Genomic DNA, 21,871 nt, shown 5'->3' on the forward strand with positions numbered 1-21,871 from the left:
CTGCCCACATGATGAGTCTGGGTTAGACAGTAGTAATTGTGACTGGCTGACTTAACTTGCTGGTTTAAAACCAGCTAAATGTTTTCTGTAGGACAGGCTGCACAGGAACTTGAAGTCAAAGGTTGTGACTTCAGTGAGTGAACTTGGAAAACCTGACTCACCATGGCAGCTAAGCAGGAGTGAACCTGATCAGTGGCAGGCCACTGCAAGCCCTTGAGAAGAGAAGGAGTAGAAACCAGTACTTTGGGAAGAGGCTGTGGATTATCACAGTCATAGGTAATCTTAGCTGTGTTGAAGCTCGGCTGCTGCCTTACAGTTGATTGTATTTGCCACTCACTGCCTGAGTCTCAGGTGGTGGTTAAGACAATCAGCTGTTGGGTGGTGGGAGAACCCATTCTTCTGTCCTGTTGGGTGGCCAGCGGTAGTTCCCCAGATGTTTTTTGCATACAACTCCTATCAGCCCCAGCCAGCATGGCCAGTGGCTGGGGCTGATGGGCGTTGTAGGCAAAAACATCTGGAGAACTACCGTTGGCCACTCCTGCTATAGGTGAGTTCCCTGAGTATCAAGCAGCATTGGGACAGTCAGCTATAGACGCGGGGGCCCTCCTGATTGCAACTGTAGGGCAGTGGACTCTCTCTTCTAACTGCGCTATAGCTGATTGTTGACCATTACCCTGAAAACCAACACACCCACAGCATCCAGTGATTTTAGGGTCCTAGACCCACTAAGACCATCCCTAAGCACAGGGGTGGCCAACGGTAGCTCTCCAGATGTTTTTTTGCCTACAACTCCCATCAGCCCCAGCCATTGGCCATGCTGGCTGGGGCTGATGGGAGTTGTAGGCAACAACATCTGGAGAGCTACCTTTGGCCACCTCTCCCTAAGCACATACATTTGCATGCAGATGGTCCCAGTTCTATGTATAGCATTTCTTCCAGCTAAGGCTTTCTATGCCTGAGACCCTGGAGATTGGCTGACAGCAAGACTAGACAACATAAGAAAAGCCATGTTGGATCAGGTCAATGGCCCATCCAGTCCAACACTCTATCACACAGTGGCCAAAAAACCCAGGTGCCATCAGGAAGTCCATCAGTGGGGCCAGGACACTAGAAGCCCTTCCACTGTTCCCCCACCAAGCATCAAGAATACCACTGTCCCAGACAGAGAGATAGCCACTGATGGACCTCTGCTCCATATGTTTATCCAATCCCCTCTTAAAGCTGTCTGTGCTTGTAGCCCCCACCTCCTGTGGCAGTGAATTCCACGTGTTAATCACCCTTTGGGTGAAGAAGTACTTCCTTTTTTCCATTCTAACCTGACTGCTTAGCAATTTCATTGATTGTCCATGAGTTCTTATATTGTGAGAAAGGGAAAAAAATATGGAGTTAGATGAATCAGTGGGCTCACTTGATATGAGGCATGTTCATGTATTCTTGGGTAGCTTGCCTGCTTCACAGCTTTGGGGGAATGCAAGTAATGACACATATACTGCAGGGCCATCTATTCCTAGAATAGGTGAAGTCTTTCAGATCATATGACAGTATTCTGACCCATTTTTTTCTTCCAGGTATGAGATTCTGACTCCAAATGCCATTCCCAAAGGGTTTATGGATGGAAAGCAAGCCTGTGTGCTGATGGTAAGTCTCTGCTTCACTGTGGAAAGTGAAGAGGAAAGGCAAAATTAAGGGTAAAGCACTCTTAACCCTGAATTCTCATAAAAAGGTAGCTTGGTTCACTTCAATAGCTGGATCTTGTGCTCATCAAGGTCTTCTGGTAGCAGCAGTTCCCAGAATGTGTATTTCAAAACTTGTGTTTAAAATGTTTTGTAGGGACCCCTTCTGCACTGCTAATAAATTCTGCCAAGTAGAAGTGGAAATAAAAAGGTAGTTCCACATGGTTGAAACATTCCTGAATTGGCCTTTAATTGGATACTCCCTGTTCCAGTTCGGGGGTGGTGGTGGTATTCTTTGCAGCAGTTTCTCATCTTTTTTTTTGCACAATTGTTTGATTATGCAACTGTGATCATGAAAACAGGAGGAAAAAAAATGACCATCTGCTTTGACTGCTTGGTTGCCCAGCTCTTCTTTTCTTCCCCTTCCTTCCTTGAGTGGAAACTGACTAATTAAAGATGATTTAGAAATGCCAAAGCCACATTAGCTAACTGGAAACTGTTAATAAATCAAAGTTAATGGCTGAAAATTAAGAAGAATTTCCCTAGAAAGCCTCAATAATGTAATGTGGTCACGATGATATCATCTGAATTCTCTGGGTTTTAAATTATATACTCTAGATTAAATGGTTCCTGTGGATATGATCCCTGGGTGGGGGAGAGTAGCTCTGATTTCTCTAAAAAAGGATTCTTGGAATGGTTGTGTGAAGTCATTGATGTTGCACAAACGTAACTTGTAAAGTCACTGATGTCACACAAACTCTTATTCTGTCTCCTTTATTTGTTGACACTAGTTATGAGTAATGTGGATGGGTTTACATGTGAAGTAATAAATGCTAGTGTTTCAATAAATATCTTTTTCTTCCCTACAGATTAAAGCATTAGAGTTGGATCCAAATCTTTACCGAATTGGACAGAGCAAAGTATTTTTCCGAGCAGGTGTCCTTGCTCACCTGGAGGAAGAAAGAGACTTGAAAATCACAGATGTCATTATTGGGTTCCAAGCATGCTGTAGAGGCTACTTGGCTAGAAAGTACGTACAACATAAAAACTGCTTTTTGTTGGTATCATATGGAATCAAGTGGCTGATTACGGGCATTCTGAGTGTGCGCATAACTTTAGAAAGCCTCCATTGGCTCCTGCTCTTGTAATTTTAGTTAAAGTGCTTTATATGAAATACATGTACACAGCAGCTGGAATAGCTGAGCCCCTGCCTTTTGATCTTGATCTCCTCTAACCTAATTGGAAGGTTGCTTTAAATGCTGTCCCACTTGACTGACAGGCTTTGGATCTCTTGTACTAGTTAGTATAGATACAAGGGAGTAAAGCGAATCATGCAGAATTTCAGGTGGCATTTGTGTCCTATACCAGCAATGAACTGTCAAGAGAACTAAGTTGTGCTAGAGTCTAGAGCAATGGATGACAGGAGGCTTTTCAGACAAGCCTCCAAGGAGGTTATTCATTCAGATTATGGTAAGGAATTGATATCAGACTGAAACTAATAGTACTAAGCAGAGCAGAGGGTGTTTTGGAAAGAGAAATAAAAATATTACAGTAGAAGAAGCAAAGGAAGGTAGGATCTAAAGGGTCTCTAGTTCGATCCTGATCCTTTCTCTGTTTCATCCTACCTGCCACAGGGCTTTTGCCAAGCGCCAGCAGCAGTTAACTGCAATGAAGGTTCTCCAGAGGAATTGTGCTGCATACCTGAAGCTTCGCAACTGGCAGTGGTGGAGACTCTTTACCAAGGTACTGACTGAAGGAAGGGTTTAGTGGCTGAGCTGAGCTTCAGCATTCTTCAAAGTTCATTAGAGTCAATGGGCTTAGAATGGTGAACTCTGCTTAGGATAGCACTGCTGGCACTGAATGTCACTTTCCTAATTACGTGCTGTAGCTGTGTGTAGAGAAACACACCTCCTTTGGCACCTGCTGGCGACTGGGACTGCCAGCAGTTCTCATGCGCTGCTGGCTTTGACTGCTAAAAAACACTTTGCCCCGCACAAGGTTTCAGAAGCTGAACCAATACATGCATGTAACCTCTTTCTCCTGAAATTGATTCCCTGCAGGTCAAACCATTGTTGCAAGTGAGCAGGCAAGAGGAGGAGATGCTGGCCAAGGAAGAAGAACTGGTGAAGGTCAAGGAAAAGCAACTGGCTGCAGAAAACAGGCTAGGCGAAATGGAAACTATCCAGAGCCAGGTGAAAAGATACAGCTGGATGATCTGTTTGTCTGTTTGCATGGGCTTAAAGTACTGTGGTTTTAACTGATTCCTCAGTGTAGGACATGTCCATGTACTGGTTTATCTGTGTATTGCTCTATTTGGAGTGCATATTTTAGATCAGATTCTCTCAAGCTGAATGCTGTAGAGCAATGGTTTTCAAACTTTCCCCCAAAACACTAGTTTTGGTGACCCACTTGCAGAGTACCTCCATCTTGCTTTCTGCTTTCCAACATAGAATGAATGAATAGTAATGGGTAAGCTGTTTCCTACATTATGCAGAGGTAAACCCAGATTTGCTGTCAAGCCCCTTCTCCCAATACATTGTATGCTTTCTTTTCCTCTCTTGGCCTCACAAATAGAGATGTGAAGGCCTAGAAAGAGCACAGAAGGGATCTGGGTGAATTCCTGAGGATTAAAAAAAAATCCCATCAGAAAAATTCCAAATTTTGCACAAAACGCCTGTGAAAGGTTTTTCCCTTTGAAATGAGTGAAATTCTTAAGACAAGGTTTTATTTAATCAAAATGGGTGGTATGAAGACTTATGAAAGATGATGCACAGCATTAGAGCATGGTATTTACTAACACTAAAGTATTCTGTATCAGGGTATGCGTTTGGTATAAATTGAATCAAATAAATACCTGAAAAATACCTTATCGATATTTTTTGGGTATTTATTCATACAGATACAGATCCTCTAATCTTAATTCAGCTAAAAATATAGCTGAGCCTGAATAACATCTGATATTATTCAGCTTTTATTTGGGCAAATTGGAGAAGGCATTTAAAGAGACCATGGTATCTTTAAATGCCTTCTGAATTCATTTGCCAAGTCATGGTACAGTGGCACAGGCTGTCTTGGAGAAGGCCTTAAAGAGGCCTTTTAAAATGTCTTCTACAAGGTGGCCCACGCAGTGGCGGTGCAACTCAGCAAATGAACTCAGGCTTTAAAGGGTTTCTTTAAATGCCTGAGTTCACTTGCTCAGTTGTGCTGCCATGGCAGTGTAAACCAGCTGGAGAAGGCATATAAAGATGCCTTCTCAAATTTGGCCTGTGCTGCCATGGCAGTGCAATTCATTGAGTGAACTCAGGCATTTAAAGAGACCACAGTCTCTTTAAATGCCTCCCCCCCCTTCACTGAAAGCAACCAAAGATGGGGACGCCTTCTTGGTGGTCCATAGAATTGGACCTCCTGATCCAATCTTTTTTAAACTTGAGGAGTTTTTAGGAGAGGCACCAGCAGTTATAGTGCAAATTTGGTATCTTTGCCTCAAAAAACAGCTCCTTCAGAGTCCCAGACACCCCTAGATGAGTTCTCCATTATACCCAATAGGGACAGTCCCCATAGGGTATAATGGAACCAAATAAATTCCAGTTTCCCTGAATATTTACCCAATCCCAGCACCACACTGATATTGAGATTCAGGAATATCAATATTTTTGGGGTCCAGTAGACCTGAATTTGGAAGAACTGATTTTTTACTGCAACTTCCTTGTTCTGTATTAAAACTCAGTGTTCAAATGTGTTTCCAGTTCTATTGTGACTGTTTGACCATCTGGTTTACATCATGCAAAATTTGTATGTTCTATTTTCACTGTTTCCCCCGTCTTCCAAATGATAAAAGCTAAGAAACACATGCTAAGATAGCTTAGAGTGTAAGAGGCTGCAGCTCTCTATAGTATTGGTAAGATTTGCAGGTTTCCTTATAGAAAAACTAGAAAAAACTAAGGCATTTATAAATCTTGAAAATATGCCAGATAGGACAGCTTTTATATTATGACAGATGCACTTTTTTTGTTGAACTGGTAAAATACAGTATAGGTTTGATAATAAGTATTGTGTGTGCTAGATTCTTCCCCGTTTCAGTTTTGTTCTGAATTCCACACACACAGCGCTCTAAAATTTTTGGAAATTTTACATCTTTACTTGTGATGCACTTGTGAGATAGACAGAACTCACTTTTGGGTCCAAATCTGCATTTTGAGAGCCTTTGCTGTAGAGTCTATATTATGTAATCATTTGTGCAGACTCCACTATGACATACGTAGCTTTTCTGTCTTTGGGCTTAATAATAAGAGGCACTCTTAATACAACCAATGGGATAAAAGAAAGAACATAACTTTTTTATTATAGCTGATGCATCTTTGGCAGTTTTAAAATGATGTCTAAATGAGTGAACCTGTTTTGTATAGCTGATGACAGAGAAGATGCAGCTTCAAGAGCAGTTACAAGCAGAGATAGAGCTCTGTGCTGAAGCTGAAGAGATCAGAGCCCGTCTGACAGCAAAGAAACAGGAGCTAGAAGAGATCTGTCATGATTTGGAGGCCAGAGTGGAGGAGGAGGAAGAACGGTGCCAGCACCTGCAGATTGAGAAGAGGAAAATGCAGCAGAATATTCAGGTAATATATGCATGTGTGTATGTGCCCCCTTATATGACTCAAGGTGGTTCAAACACATGAAGGTACATGGGGTTCTTGGTAGGAAAAATTAAAAGGTAAAGCATGCTGTCAAGTTGCAGCTCACTCACAGTGACCCTGTGAAGTTCCTACTTGTGGGGTTTTCAAGCTGAGAGATGAGCAGAGATGGTTTGCTTTGCCTTCTTCAGCCGAGCAACTCCAGTCTTCCATGGTGGTCCCTCATCCGAGGCCTGACCATAGAAAACCCTGCTTAGCATCCAAGCTCTGATGAAATTGGGTCAATCTTGATTATTAGGGCTGCTACAAGAAGCAGTAAAGAAGTGGAAAAACTTGGCAATGTGCACTATGGTGACTTCTCATAAACTGTGGGTTTGCTGTGCATATTCTAAGCATGACTAGATGTAAATGTTGTGTTTAACTTGTGATCCTCTGAAAGGCTTAGTCAGAATCTAATGCCTGCCTACTGAACACCATGCTTTTCCTTGTGCCTTGTGCAGGAGCTTGAAGAGCAGTTGGAGGAAGAGGAAAGTGCAAGGCAAAAGCTACAGCTAGAGAAGGTGACCACTGAAGCCAAGCTGAAGAAACTGGAAGAAGATTTGATCGTTGTAGAAGATCAGAACTGCAAACTGGCCAAGGTAAGCCAGGAACAGTGTTCATGCATGGCAGGCCGTAGAAAGGGTGGAAATAGACACCTTAACATCCTAGATGAACAGGTGGATTACTGTTCTTGTTGTGTTTATGTTGTGGTGTGCAAATTCTTGCCCCTTGCACTGCTTCTTGTTTTTTTAAAAACAACTATTTGGAAGAATGTATATTCAGAAGCCTGGAAATTTTCCCTATATCTGTAGTATCAGCTTGGGAACCTTCCTGATGCAGCTTCTGTTCTAGGAATATGTGGTTATGGTCCAAAGAAATGCTCCAGTGTAGATAATCCAAGAAATAATATTTCTACTGGTTCCTGTAAGAAAGTTTTGCCAGTGCAGTTAAATTCTCAAAAGTGCCTTGGAGTCGCAGGAGTGAGGGGGACAGAGATATGCAGTAAGCAGTTACTGAGTGTGAGCGCTTCTGCCTTGCTTCTGGTACAACCTGGCTGTAGTCTGACTCTTGCCTTCAGTCTTGAGGAAATTGCCAGGTACTACGAAGACCTTCCAAAGCAAGGGGATAGGTGAGTAGGAAACTCTCTAGTTGGACCACTTATTCCTTGTGTCTTGCCCAAGTGTGATTGTCAGCTCCAAATCAGCCTTTCCCTGAACTACATAAAATATGTAATTTTCAGTTTCCAATGGGTTTTAATGCAAACTAGACAGTAGTACTGAAAGTTTAGCTCTGAAACTTTGAAATATTGAGCTGCCTCTCAGAATGCCCACAGTGTCTTCTACAAAGATGCCTGCATCTAAGTCAAATTGCAAGGGCTTCTTCACTGTGTCTGGATGGCATTTTCCCCTATTATGACTATCTTCTGGATCATTTGCTGCCTAGATTGTGCTTCAGTTAATTTCATAAGCTTCTTTCAGACCAACAGCTGTATATATAGAGAAGGGCAAATAAAATATGGCTACAATTATTAACCATTTTCAAATGCCACTCAAATTTGACAATGTATGTTTTGGGATTTTCAGGAAAAGAAACTGCTGGAAGACAGAATTGCTGAATTTACCACCAACTTAACAGAGGAAGAAGAGAAGTCAAAGAGTTTAGCCAAACTCAAGAACAAGCATGAGGCGATGATAACAGAGCTAGAAGGTAGGGGAAGAACTGGGGTGGAGTGGTGGGCTTAGTGGCTTATTCCAACATGTGTGACTGTCCCTGTTTCCACCCCCCCCCCCCCCCCCCCCCCAGGATTTCTTGTTCGTGTGAGATTTGTTGAATCCCTGACTGCATTTTGTTTTCAAGTCCCAAGGGGTTAATATCAGTGGAACTGCAGAGCGTTTGTGTGAAATATATTGATTGGTCTGATAGAACTGTTCAGTGGTGGATGGGTGAAGGTTATGCATCTTGTCAGCTGTGCCTTGGTCTAAATTAACGGGGAGGAAAATCTCTAACAGACCAATGGAAAAGAGAAGCTGGTTCCATTTATCCTCTTGCTGTGGGAATATTTCTGCTGTTGTATTTTCAGTGGTGTTTGAATGCTGGGGTTTGTATACTACAGAAATCTTGGGGTTACTGGTTCTATTAGATTGCCTCCTAGCACTGCTAGTAATGTTAGCATACAGACTATTGCTTAATTTGAACTTTCCACACACAAGATTGAGGGCAGCTTCAACATTGGGCTTTAATGCCTGTGGGTCAGATGTTTTACAGTCTTGTGGAGATGGCAGTTGTGTGCAGTTTTATGGTGGAGAATGAATGGTAGTTGGGGAATCAATGGAAGTTGTGGAGTTGGGGGTTTCTCCCTTCTCTGACATTAGTAAAATTCAGAACTGCCGATGCAGCTCAGTGTTGTTGTCACCACTGTATATACACATCCTGGCTCTGACCTTTCACAAGCATTTTAGCCAGCATTTTAAGAGCCCAGGTGTACCCACCACTGACCCAGCTGCGTCCTCCTTTTCAGAGCGGTTGCGGCGGGAAGAAAAGCAGCGGCAAGAGCTGGAGAAGACTCGCCGGAAGCTTGAGGGGGACTCAACAGATCTGCATGATCAAATTGCTGAACTGCAGGCCCAAATAGCAGAGCTCAAAATACAGCTGGCGAAAAAGGAGGAGGAGCTGCAAGCAGCTTTGGCTAGGTGAGGTCAGGCAGGTGGGGGAGGTCCTGTCTGGAAATTAGGCAACTCTCCTATGTATCTCTTCTTTCCAGTGAAGAATTAAGAGATCTCCTGCAAAGGGTCTAGATTTCTAGGCCTTACATTCTGAGATTCTAACTGTTAAGCCCTTGTGCTTGTGTTTACCGCAACAAGTAGTTCAGTGGAAGAAGAACCTTTAACTAGAATGGTCAGCAGTGAGAGCAGGTCAGCAGCAATAAAGTGAGCAGCTGGCTTGTACTGTAGACCATGTCAGAAGTCTCATAAGCCTCTAGCTAATCTTGACTTTGAGAGAGTCTGAAACTGGGCAGAAATGGAGCACCAATGTTTTTCAGGGCTTCTCTGAGCACTGAACAACTTTTGTGTGGGTAGATGGCCTTTCCTATGGTTCATGGAACGATATTTTCTTTGTGTGTAACCCTTGTCTGTTTCCCTCTCTCAGGGTGGAAGAGGAGTCTGCTCAGAAGAACATGGCTCTGAAGAAGATCCGTGAACTGGAGTCTCAATTAACAGAGTTGCAGGAAGACCTTGAATCTGAGCGGGCTGCCAGAAACAAAGCGGAGAAGCAAAAACGGGATTTGGGTGAAGAGCTCGAGGCTCTTAAGACTGAGCTAGAGGACACGCTAGACTCAACTGCTGCCCAGCAGGAGCTCAGGTAACCACACTATCTGGGGCCCACAGGAAAGCTAAAGCCAGCTCTGCCTCTACAGAGTTTAGGAAAATGGTAAGGTGAAGCTGACTTTAAGACTGCAATCTCCAATCAGCCTCTGTCAGAAGCATTTGTTGCATTGATGTAGAGTGGAAACCTGTATTGTTGTCCACTCTTGTGTCTGGCAAGACTCAGTAAAGATAAACAAGGGGTTTCCCAGACAAACATCAGAGCATTTTTTCAACCAACACTTCAGTGGAAAGTTGAGCTAGTTTCTGCTGTTGACAGGTTTGGAATAAATCCCCACAGATGTGGTTGGGGTAGCTGCAATTAAGAGTAGGATTCCAAGTTGCTATCAGTCTTGGAGTCCCTGTGACAAGATCAAGCCATCTGCCACCTAATGGGAAATAACTTTTCTTAAATAGGTCAAAACGTGAGCAGGAAGTGACTCTTCTGAAGAAGACTCTGGACGATGAGGCAAAGACCCACGAGGCACAGTTCCAAGAGATGAGACAGAAACATGCACAGGCAGTGGAGGAGCTGGCAGAGCAACTGGAGCAGACCAAGCGGGTAGGACCACTGGCAGGGGCTCTTGAACAAGCCATGTTTCAGTTCTCTGTGTCTGTGGTGATGGAGAGGAGGGGGGGATGCAGGCAGATTAGGAACTTGAAAACAAAGCAAAAACCTTTCACTTCCTTACAACATGACTGGAATTCAGAAGTGTTGTGCTGGAGCCTAAAAAGATGTTCCAGTGAGTGAAAGCATCCATGGATGCTTGTTTCATTGAATTGATAGGGAGTAGCATGGTTTCAGAGGGTCATAGCCAACTGACCAGCTGGTAGCCACCTTTTACTTTCCAAGGTGTTGATATTGGTGATCTTATAGTAACTGGCAACTGCATAGTGTGCTTCCAGATCACTTTACCAGTACAGACATTCTGTCTGAATTTACACAGAGTTTGTGTTTGGTTCATAATAGCACTTGTCTTATTGATAACTCTAGCATTTGGAGTTCTTTACCAGTCTAAAAAAACAGTCTTTTAGACCTCTTTTGGAATAATGCACCCATTAGGCAACCAGTGCAGGTACTACTTTGGGGGATAAAACTTTCTCTGTTTCCTTAAGGTGAAAATGAACCTTGAGAAGGCCAAGCAGGCTCTGGAGAGTGAACGTGCTGAGCTCTCCAATGAGGTGAAGGTCTTACTGCAAGCCAAAGGAGATTCTGAGCATAAAAGGAAGAAGGCTGACACCCAGCTTCAAGAGCTGCAAGTGAAATTTGCAGAGGGTGATCGAGTGCGGACTGAACTGGCGGAGAGAGTCAGCAAACTCCAGGTGAGGGACTGGAGTTTTCCTTTCCTGTTTTTGCGCATCAGTGAATGTGAGGATTGAGGGTGGGGGGAGTGAAGAGCAGTGTGGCTCTTCATGGTGTGTGCAGTTTTTGCTGAGAACAAGCACATGGAGAAGAGGGCTAGAATAACTCAAGTGGATGGAGAAGGAGGATGTGTGAATGAGTACTTCCTCTTTCAGAAGTGAGATACACTCTGGTTTGCAGTCTCTGCCTAGCTTACATGTCTCAATAAGAAAGGTGGGCTATAAACAAAGGGAGTAAAAATGAGAAGAACCTGTCTTTCTGTCAACTATTCTGCTACTCATTCTGCTGATTTGCATGTCAAGCAAGTAGACAGAGTAGTGCTAAGCAAATAGTTTTTCAAGGGGGTGGGTACTTAAGCCTACCTTATGCCACTAGGGAAATCTTAACAACACTGCAGAGGAGCACAGTAAGCATTTGCTTGTTCAGAGTTTCTCTCCTGTTCTTCAAAGGGTGGCATCTAGAGTTACTTAATTAGCTTCTGTTCAAACGGTCTTGCTTTGTACTCTTTCAGGTTGAGTTGGACAATGTCACTGGCCTTCTGAACCAGTCTGACAGTAAGTCAATCAAACTAGCCAAAGATTTCTCTGCGTTGGAGTCACAGCTGCAAGATACACAGGTGAGGCTTTAAAGGATCAGCCTTTTTTTGTTTCTCTCATTGATGTGCTTGTTTGATTTAAACCAATGTTCACTTGCTTGATAGTGATAGACTTGTTATATTGGCAAGGGAGGAATATGCAGTGCAAAATGATCTGCAAGTTTTGATTGTGGTAGCCAGCCCAAACTTGCAGTCTCCCAGCAGGTTCATTATGTTTGGCTTTAGAGATGCTGCAAGTTTTGGGGGGACATCTGGGGATCACTGTGCTTTTCAGAAGGGTGAAGGAACACTGGCATAGAAAGTGAATTGATTCTGCACAGATTCACAATATTGCTGGGGTTCTAGGAAATTTCTTGCACTGAGAAGGGTCAGTTTCGTTTTCTCGCTAGTTGTAGTTTGGCTGTAAATCTCTAGCAGCACTGAACGGTGGCATGTCTGTTTTTCGTGGCTTGCCTGAGAGCCAGTGTGGTACAGAGGCTAAGAGTGTATGGGTAGGATCTGGGATAAGGTTCAAATCCCCATTCTGCCACAGAAGTTTGCTGGGTGACCTCAAGCTAGTCCACACTCTCAACGTACCCTACAAGGTGGTGGTGGTAGTTAAAAAAAAAAAAAGGGAGGTGAGAACAAAGGTGCAGATGGTGCTGGGTCCCCATTGTGGAGAAAAGCAGATTATGTGTCAAGAAAATAGCAATATGGGAGGTTCAAGTTAAGCAGTGAAATTCTTTTTCAGCCTTTCCTACTGGGCAGGAGACTTAGACCATTTAATTCCAGGAGATCATTATGGAGGGGTAGTTAGTGTTATTTGTGCTGCTTAGTAAGGAATACTAATCCCAGATCAGTCCTATTTTTAGATTTCTCTCCTGAGTGTGCATTATAACTACCTTCTCTTTTAGGATAACCTTGTGCCACACTAGTTGATCTTGCTTTTGTACATACAAAACTAATCTCAAAAGGCCCTTTCCAGCAGAATTTAGGGAACAGGTGGCCTTGTGAAGACTTCCTGTAGATGGGAAGCACAGGGAACTTCCTGTAAATGGGAAGCGCAGGGTAAGATGCTAATTGTTTGACACAATGGTCATTACAGGAGTTGCTTCAGGAGGAAACACGTCAGAAACTGAGCCTCAGCACCAAGCTGAAACAGATGGAGGATGAGAAGAACAGCTTCAAAGAGCAGCTAGAAGAGGAGGAGGAGGCAAAGAGGAACTTGGAAAAGCAGATTTCTGCCCTTCAGTTCCAGGTATTCTTTACTCTTAAGTCTTAACGTCCAAATCTGGTTGCAGTGTGGCACTCTGGGGGAACATCTACATGGTACCAAAGTAAGCTTACCTGAAGGAGTTCTTCCAAGTGCTGAAATGAACTGCTTGGTTCAAGATGAGTAAAAACAGCAAGAGAGAAGTCATTTACCGGAATATAAATACAAAACAACTAAAGGTTATAGTAACCAAATTACTAAACAATAATACATCAGTTTATCAAGTAACAACAGTATACAAAGGAGGGCACAAGACCCAGTGGAATTTACAAAAGGAGTCCCAATGTACTAGAGGTCGACTTGAAAGTTCCTGTTTCGATCATTCTTCCAGCATAGGGTGCTCCATTGATAACATGGTTATAAAAGACAACAGTGTTCAGAATTACTTTACGACACTGTTTCCATTGTGTTCTGCAACTGCCAAAAAACTTCCAGTTAGTAATAAGGACTCAAACTGTCTCCACTACAGTTTTTTAACTGGCACTACACTCCGAAAAGGCTCAATTTCACTCCCTCATGCATGCATCCCACCATTGCACTTTACTTATCTAAGTTGATCATGTCTGCACTCTTGAAGATTGCATGGTATGAAGCTTTCACTTCAGACATTCTTTGTTTTTGATCACTTTAACTTTCTTTAGGCTTTTCCTTCCAAAACAGTATCTCCTGCTTCCCTCTGTACAGTATTTCAAAAACACGAGTTCTGTCCAGTCCACTTACCCACCTTCTTCTTGTGTTCCCCCTAGACAGCAGAAATGAAGAAGAAGATGGATGAAGGCCTAGGCTGTCTAGAGTCCGTGGAGGAAGCAAAGAAGAAGCTGCAGAAAGACTTGGAGGCCATGAGCCAGCGTTATGAGGAAAAGGCAGCTGCCTACGACAAGCTGGAAAAGACAAAGACCAGGCTGCAGCAAGAACTGGATGACATCACTGTGGATTTGGATCATCAGCGGCAGATAGTCTCCAACCTGGAGAAAAAGCAGAAGAAATTTGATCAGGTAGGCTCACTTGCAGACTTGAAATAGGGTTATCCCTTCCTTCTTCCTACTCACTTACTCTAGCATCTGATAAAGGAGCAGAAATGTTTGTATAGTGGATATGAACCTGTTTGTTCCATAACTGAGTGGGTAAGATTGAGGTTGCATGATATGAAGGTTGACGATGAATTATCCCACTGTCATCTTGCTTAGTCTCACTGGATTGTGTTTGGAAATAGTCCTGAGCCATACAGTGGGCCCTTTAAGGGATGCTGTAAATTGGAAGAGACTCCTGGATTTAAAACCTGGAATCCAGTGAATTTAGTTTACACCCTTGTCAAGAATCTGGAATTGGTAGCAGAGTTTGATGCCTAGGAGCCTGTGTTTGATGGCCAGTCCATGCCACTGGGAATGCTTGACATAATAACATTGGGGGAGATTTAATGCTTTCCTTGGGGAATCTGATAACACAGAGATTTTCTTTTCTAGCTGCTGGCAGAGGAGAAGACAATCTCTGCAAAATATGCTGAGGAACGGGATCGTGCTGAAGCAGAAGCCCGGGAAAAGGAAACAAAGGCACTCTCCTTGGCCAGAGCTCTTGAGGAAGCCATAGAACAGAAAGCAGAGTTTGAGCGGCTCAATAAGCAGTTCCGCACAGAGATGGAAGATCTCATGAGTTCAAAGGATGATGTTGGCAAGAGTGTGAGTGGACATTTTTGTTACACGTGGTGTCTGCCAGGATGGAGTGAAGAGGGAAGGAAACTGGGAAATGCTTCCTAAATTGAACTCCTGTGTACTTGCAATAAGGCACAGAAAATGATTTCCATGCCAGTAGCGTCTAACCTTCTGAAATGCTTTTGGCAAGAAGCTGTGTTGTGGAGAGGCTTATATAAAACATTTGTACTCTTCAACTGAGGTGCTTGTTTGTCTGTATGCACCAACTGGTAAAGCATTCTTATAGGATAATCAGAGGTTTGAAGTATGCCAGTTCCCTCAATTTTCAAGGAGTAAAATTCTTTCTGATAGGACAGAGTTGTCACTGGATTTTATTTGAATCATGCCAATATTGCACGATTCTTGTTAGCAGAGAATATAAATTAGTTGTTGCACCCTGAAACTGATTGAATTCAGAGTTTAGATGTTGGGGATTCCTACATGAGCCAATTTCTCTTAAGAAGTATTGCTAAAGGGGCTATTTGAAGTGGGTGGCAACTGAAAATCAGTGACCTGTATTCCTGTCTCAGTGCCTTATTTGTGTGTGCCAGACTATGCTATTAATTTCTTAATAAAGCTCTTCCCATTGTCCCTGTGGGAGAAACTGATAGTTTTTGTGTGGCAGGTCCATGAGTTGGAGAAATCTAAACGAGCTTTGGAGCAGCAGATGGAGGAAATGAAAACTCAGCTGGAAGAGTTAGAAGATGAGCTGCAGGCCACAGAAGATGCCAAGCTGCGCCTGGAAGTGAACCAGCAAGCCATGAAGGCACAGTTTGAGCGGGATCTCCAAGCCCGTGATGAGCAGAATGAAGAGAAGAGAAAGCAGTTGATGAGACAGGTAAAGTTCTGCGAAGCTAGGAATCTCCCATTCTTCAGAAAGTCCTTAATTGGGAGGACAGATGAATGAGCCACCTTATAGGGTGCAGATGGAATGTCCCCCTCCTGTTCACTTGGATTGGAGACAGGAAGAACTCTGTGTGGGGTTAAACTCTCTTTTTTAATAGGTGCGAGAGATGGAAGCGGAGTTGGAAGATGAGAGGAAGCAGCGCTCTATTGCTGTGGCTGCCAGGAAGAAGCTAGAAATGGACCTCAAGGATCTGGAGGCCCAGATTGACTCTGCTAACAAGAATCGTGATGAAGCCATCAAGCAGCTCCGAAAGTTGCAGGTGAGGCTCTGAGTTGCTTTGGTGCTTGGTCTGTTCAGCACTTCTCCATGGGAATGTGGCAGGGGGATAAATTATTAACATCGCAGCTGTTACAGAACAACAGAAAATCTCACTTTGAGTAAGAAAAGTTTAGAGAATAATTTGGCACTCTTCAGCTGGGACTTGTAAAACACTGCTCTGTTTTTTGTTAAAGGACTCATGGGTAGCAGGGCTGCAAAAGACCCTTGCAGAGAGAGAACCACTGTCTGTTGCAATGGGCAGAAATAGGTTAAATGGAGAAGATTGTTTTCATGGGTTGTCTGTCTTCTAGGCCCAAATGAAGGATTACATGCGAGAGCTGGATGACACACGTATCTCTAGAGAAGAAATTTTGGCACAAGCCAAGGAGAATGAGAAGAAGTTGAAGAGCATGGAAGCAGAAATGATTCAAATGCAGGAGGTAAAGAAATCTGGAACATTAGCGCACACAATTTATATTTATTTATTTATTTATTTATATTTTGACTTATATCCCGCCCTTCCCACTGAAGTGGCTCAGGGCGGCTCACAACACATAAACTTACATAAGTTTATCTTAAAAACATTTACATAATAAGGGTTAAAACAATAAATTAATAAAACATAAGACGTAAAAACCAGTGGTCTGTTAAATGCATTCTAATTCCATCCAGAAATTCTCAGTGTCAGTTAGTTGTTGTAGGCCAGCCAGAAGAGGACTGTTTTACAGGCCCTGCGGAACTGCCCTAGGTCCCGCAGGGCCCTCACCTCTTCCGGCAGCTGGTTCCACCAGTAAGGCGCCGTTACCGAGAAGGCCCGATCCCTGGTGGATTTCAGACGGGCCTCCTTTGGCCCGGGGATTACTAGCAGATTTTGTGAGCCCGATCGTAGTACTCTCTGGGGAACGTATGGGGAGAGACGGTCCCTAAGGTAGGCAGGTCCTAGGCCATATAGGGCTTTAAAGGTAATGACCAACACCTTGTACCGGACTCGGAATGTTATTGGCAGCCAGTGCAGATCCCGAAGCCCCGACCGAATGTGCTCCCATCTTGGGAGCCCTAGTAACAGCCGGGCAGCGGCATTCTGCACTAACTGCAGTTTCCGGGTTCGGCACAGGGGTAGCCCCATGTAGAGGGCATTACAGTAGTCCAACCTCGAGGTGACCGTGGCATGAATCACCGTTGCTAGGTCGTCGTGCTCCAGGAAAGGGGCCAACTGCCTCGCCCGCCTAAGATGAAAAAATGCGGACTTGGCAGTGGCTGCTATCTGAGCCTCCATTGTCAATGAAGGCTCCAATAGTACCCCCAGACTTTTGACCCTGTGCGCCGCTGTCAACGGCGCTCCGTCAAAAACTGGCAGGGGGATTTCCCTTCCCGGGCCACAACGACCCAAGCAAAGGACCTCTGTCTTCGCCGGATTCAGCTTCAGCCCGCTCAGCCTAAGCCACCTAGCCTGTAACGCCCAGTCCAGATTTTCTGGGGCGCAGGCAGGCTGGCCGTCCATAAGTAGATAGAGCTGGGTGTCATCAGCATACTGATGACAACCCAACCCATACCTTCGGGCAATCTGGGCAAGGGGGCGCATATAGATGTTAAATAACATCGGGGAGAGTACCGCCCCTTGAGGCACTCCGCAATCAAGCGTGTGTCTCTGGGACAGTTCATCCCCAATCGCCACCCTTTGTCCCCGACTGTCGAGGAAAGAGGAAAGCCATTGCAAGGCCAGCCCCTGAATCCCCGCATCGGCAAGACGGCAGGCCAGCAACCGATGGTCGACTGTATCGAACGCTGCCGATAGGTCTAACAGCATCAGCACCGCCGAGCCGCCTTGATCCAGATGCCGCTGAAGGTCATCCACCAGGGCGACCAGCACTGTCTCCGTCCCATGGCCCGGGCGAAAGCCAGACTGGCAGGGGTCAAGGACAGAAGCGTCCTCCAGGAAACTCTGTAGCTGCAACGCCACTGCCCTCTCAATAAGTTTGCCCAAAAAGGGCAAATTCAAGACCGGCCGGTAATGTGCCAATTCAGCCGGGTCTAACGTTGTTTTTTTTCAAGAGGGGACGGGCCACTGCCTCTTTAAGCGCTGATGGAAAATGCCCCTCCAATAGGGATCTATTTATGATATCCCGTATAGGATATCTCAGCTCCCTCTGGCAGGTCTTAATAAGCCAGGAGGGGCACGGGTCCAATTTGCAAGTTGTTGGGCGTGCAGATAGGAGGATCCTGTCAACTTCTTCCAGGCTGAGAGCACTGAAGCTGTCCAGAACACGATCCGAAGACAGGCGCGGAGCCTCAGGTTCGCTGACTGTATCTAATATGGCAGGGAAGTCGGAACGGAGCGATGCGATTTTATCTGCAAAGAAATTCGCAAAAGCCTCACAGCCAGTTTCCAATTCGTTAGAATTTGGTCTGCCCTGTGGCAGTGTTGTAAGAGTCCGAATTATGTTGAACAATTGTGCCGGGCGCGAAGTTGCAGACGCAATCTCGGCCGCAAAGTATGTTTTCTTTGCGGCCTTGACTGCCATCTCATAGGACTTCATAGACTCTCTATAAGATGTTCGAGTCGCTTCATCTCGAGTACGCCGCCATTGCCTCTCTAGTCGTCTGAGTCCCCGTTTCAAACGCCGCAACTCCCGGTTATACCAGGGTGTAGGCTTTGAACGAGGGCGCAGAGGACGCCTAGGGGCGATCTCATCGATGGCCCCGGAGAGCCTATCGTTCCAAGACTCCACCAGATCATCAAGGGAATCGCCAGGGGGCCAGGGATCCCGCAGAGCCGTCAGGAACCGTTCTGGGTCCATCAGCTAAAATGAGCTCGCCGCCTAAACGGGCTTGGGGTGGGACGTCCACACGAGCCTTGAGGGCATAGTGATCTGACCATGGCACTGCTATAGAAGCAAGATCGTTCACTAAAACTCCCGCCGCGAAGACCAAGTCTAACATGTGCCCTGCCTGGTGAGTGGGCGTCGTAACTACTTGGGAGAGTCCTAGTGTTGCCATGGAAGACACTAGGTCCATCGCCTGACTGGAGGTCACGTCATCGGCATGAACATTGAAGTCACCCAGGATCAGAAGCCTCGGGTGCTCCAATGCCCATCCTCCTGCGGCCTCCATCAGGGATAGTAAGGCGCTGGCTGGTGCGTTAGGCGGTCGGTACACCAGCCAGATCGCCAACCCCTCCCCAACGTCCCACGCCAGACCGGCACATTCAATGCCCTTGATCTCCGGGGCCGGGAGGGCCCGGAAGGAGTAAGCCTCTCGTATGAACAGTGCCACCCCTCCCCCCCGCCCGCTAGTCCGCGACTGGTGAAAGACCGAGTATCCTGGGGGAGCCGTCTGGGAGAGGGCTACGGTCTCCCCATCACGCACCCAGGTCTCGGTCACGCATGCCAGGTCCATGTTCTGCTCAAGCAGAAATTCCCGAAGGGTAGAGGTCTTATTGTTAATGGACCTGGCATTACATAACACCAGTGACGGAGGCGAGTAATTTCGCCTTGCCCCACTACCTGTCACCATCGGGATGGGACGCAGGCTGAAAGGTGGTCGAGCACTGTCTTGTCTCAATCCCCTTCCCTTACATTTCCGCCTGTTCCCACCGTCATACCTTCCCCTCCCCAGGAGTACCGGAATCCCCAGACCAGTCATCTCTTACTGGTATCCACCAGCCCTTCTACTGACAAGATGTTTAAGCTTATCCCTTCTCAACCCTCCCAGCTCCAATTGACCTATCAATAAGTTACCCACTAATATTCTAATAGTTATTTAATGTAAAATCCTTCCCAACACCATCCTAATTCATTAGCTAACAATAATAAATTATAAGTCCAATTGGCTCCTTAATTAAAACCTTCAATCAATATCCCTCTTCTTATTAATTTGCCATAAATAAATCCTTTAAATTAGCTAATCAGTAAAAATCAATTTAAATAACCAATACATTAATCCAATCTTAATAATTTGGGAGATAGGGTCCGGTGGGTAGGAGGGTTAGAAAAATTTTTTATGCTAACTAAGGTGCTGTATTATTTTAAGGTGCCGATGACAGTAAAGTGCAATGGTCTTAATTAACTAAGTGCTCTTAATTAACTAAGTGCTAACCATGTGTTATGCCCTCAAGTACCCAATGGAGTATGGGAGTTTGGATGGAATAACCTGTCTTTTGGGAAAGGGATGGAGGTGATGGGTCCTGATGGGGGGAGGTTGACACAGAGTTTCCACTTCATAGCCAGACTATTTGATGGTGAAGGATCGGGGCATCAGATGCTTAAGGAGACAAGCAGTTTTGTTTCTGCTGGGCTCAGATTGGAGCTGTTCCTTAAAGGGCTTCTCTTGACCCTCTGATTCCTAAACTGACTCTGAATCAACTTCAGTAAACCATAGTGTATTTCAGTTAAAAACAGGTACAAACCAACACTGGGATCTCTTGGCGGCTCTTCGTGGGTTTTATTTTGTAATTTGTAAGCCGCCTTGATCCATGAATAAAGGCAGGATACCGTTACCTAAATAAATAAATCTCTGTGTATTACAGAATCCTGCGATGCTTTGGCTGGAATAATTCCTGTGCTTAGATAGTCCCTCTTTGTGTACTTCGTAGTATTACAAACTACTTAAGGGAAAGACTGATGGTTATTGTGATGTTTTGTGACTGTGACTGACTCAGAGTGAAGCGGCTTCCTGTACTCAAGACACACTCAGCAAGATTCTAGATACTGTGCCCTGTACTCCATAATATGGCAAGCATCCCATCCCTGCAACAAATTTGAATCTGAGCCAGAGTCTTAGTGTACCTCTTGCTCTGATTTTAGGAACTTGCAGCTGCAGAGCGTGCCAAGCGCCAGGCTCAGCAAGAGAGGGATGAGCTAGCTGACGAGATTGCCAACAGCAGTGGCAAGGGGTGAGTAATGGCATGTCATCCTTCCTTTAGCAAATCCAACATGTCTTAAGAGGTATTCTGGTAAGCATTCTTTTTGGAAGTGCCCTGTATTGATATGCTCTCGCTATGTATGCGTTCTCCTTATTAGAGCTCTGGCCTTGGAGGAGAAGCGCCGTTTGGAGGCTCGGATAGCTCAGCTGGAAGAAGAATTAGAGGAAGAGCAGAGCAATACAGAGTTGATGAATGACAGGCTCAAGAAAGCAAATCTGCAGGTTAGTGCTTGGGGGGCTTCATCTGACAAACAGGCCCTGTTGAGAAAAACTTGTAATTCCTCAAAATGGCCATGCTTGTCCCATTCCTAAAGTGCTTTATATTGGAGAATATTTTCAAGAGGGTTGTTGCTCTAAATGCACAATTCTCACTTTGAGCATCAGAGGGGCAGTTTCAAATCCTAGACAAGCTCATACAGGAAAGGCAGAGCAGTCATGTTGAATTGTAGCTTCATTTAGCAACATGACAGATTTTTTCATACGTGGGGGAAGCTGGTGCGGGATTTTTGTATGTTAAAATGTGTTTTTATTATCTCCTGGATATTTGGTCTTTTGTTGGGTGTTTTCTAGTCAGTAGTTGTGGCCGTGTTTTCTGAAAAATTGACATTACTTCCAAAAATAATACTCTCCCTGTCTGTACTCAAAGGGTCAGTGTTAATTCAGCACTTGGAGTTGGAAGCTGCTTAAACAGATTGGGCCTACTTAATTTTCTGCTTCTGTTTGTGTAATCCGTGCATTTCTAATTGTCTTCCCCAGATTGACCAGATAAACACTGACTTGAATGCAGAGCGTAGTAATGCCCAGAAGAATGAAAATGCTCGCCAACAGCTTGAGCGTCAGAATAAGGAACTGAAGGCCAAACTTCAGGAAATGGAGAGTGCTGTGAAGTCTAAATACAAGTCTTCCATCACTGCTCTGGAAGCAAAGATAGCACAACTGGAAGAGCAGCTGGATGCTGAGACAAAGTAGGTGTTGATGGTGTTTACTTGTGCTCTAGCTGGTTTTTGCAAGGTTGTAAGCAGGGGTCCTGTACTCACTTGTTTATTCAGTCCTTTTGATTAAGGGAAGGGGTGGGGCTGGTGTTTTTAGACATCTGTCTTTACTATCAAGGCTGCTTCTTGTCACTCAAATCTAAGTCTTAACAAGCGGTACTGTCAGAATAGGAAATCAATTACTGCATGGTTAT

At 44.8% G+C, this 21,871-nt stretch overlaps 1 protein-coding gene across 1 annotated transcript in view; it reads left to right on the forward strand.

The window, feature by feature from the left end:
- MYH9 (myosin heavy chain 9) overlaps window positions 1-21,871 on the forward strand; it is a 104,530-nt gene that overhangs the window by 79,865 nt on the left and 2,794 nt on the right. Inside the window, exons 18-38 of the mRNA XM_060245524.1 lie at window positions 1,569-1,638; window positions 2,543-2,703; window positions 3,308-3,416; window positions 3,734-3,865; window positions 6,080-6,286; window positions 6,802-6,939; window positions 7,924-8,047; window positions 8,859-9,030; window positions 9,488-9,700; window positions 10,120-10,264; window positions 10,819-11,025; window positions 11,577-11,681; window positions 12,745-12,897; window positions 13,659-13,907; window positions 14,376-14,588; window positions 15,226-15,438; window positions 15,605-15,766; window positions 16,077-16,205; window positions 20,568-20,656; window positions 20,784-20,907; window positions 21,442-21,650. Of these exons, the coding sequence (XP_060101507.1) occupies window positions 1,569-1,638; window positions 2,543-2,703; window positions 3,308-3,416; window positions 3,734-3,865; window positions 6,080-6,286; window positions 6,802-6,939; window positions 7,924-8,047; window positions 8,859-9,030; window positions 9,488-9,700; window positions 10,120-10,264; window positions 10,819-11,025; window positions 11,577-11,681; window positions 12,745-12,897; window positions 13,659-13,907; window positions 14,376-14,588; window positions 15,226-15,438; window positions 15,605-15,766; window positions 16,077-16,205; window positions 20,568-20,656; window positions 20,784-20,907; window positions 21,442-21,650 (3,324 nt within the window). The remainder of the gene's footprint in view (window positions 1-1,568; window positions 1,639-2,542; window positions 2,704-3,307; window positions 3,417-3,733; window positions 3,866-6,079; window positions 6,287-6,801; window positions 6,940-7,923; window positions 8,048-8,858; window positions 9,031-9,487; window positions 9,701-10,119; window positions 10,265-10,818; window positions 11,026-11,576; window positions 11,682-12,744; window positions 12,898-13,658; window positions 13,908-14,375; window positions 14,589-15,225; window positions 15,439-15,604; window positions 15,767-16,076; window positions 16,206-20,567; window positions 20,657-20,783; window positions 20,908-21,441; window positions 21,651-21,871) is intronic.

The sequence above is a fragment of the Heteronotia binoei genome, chromosome 8, assembly GCF_032191835.1.
Source record: "Heteronotia binoei isolate CCM8104 ecotype False Entrance Well chromosome 8, APGP_CSIRO_Hbin_v1, whole genome shotgun sequence".
Classification (NCBI taxonomy): Eukaryota; Metazoa; Chordata; class Lepidosauria; order Squamata; family Gekkonidae; genus Heteronotia; species Heteronotia binoei.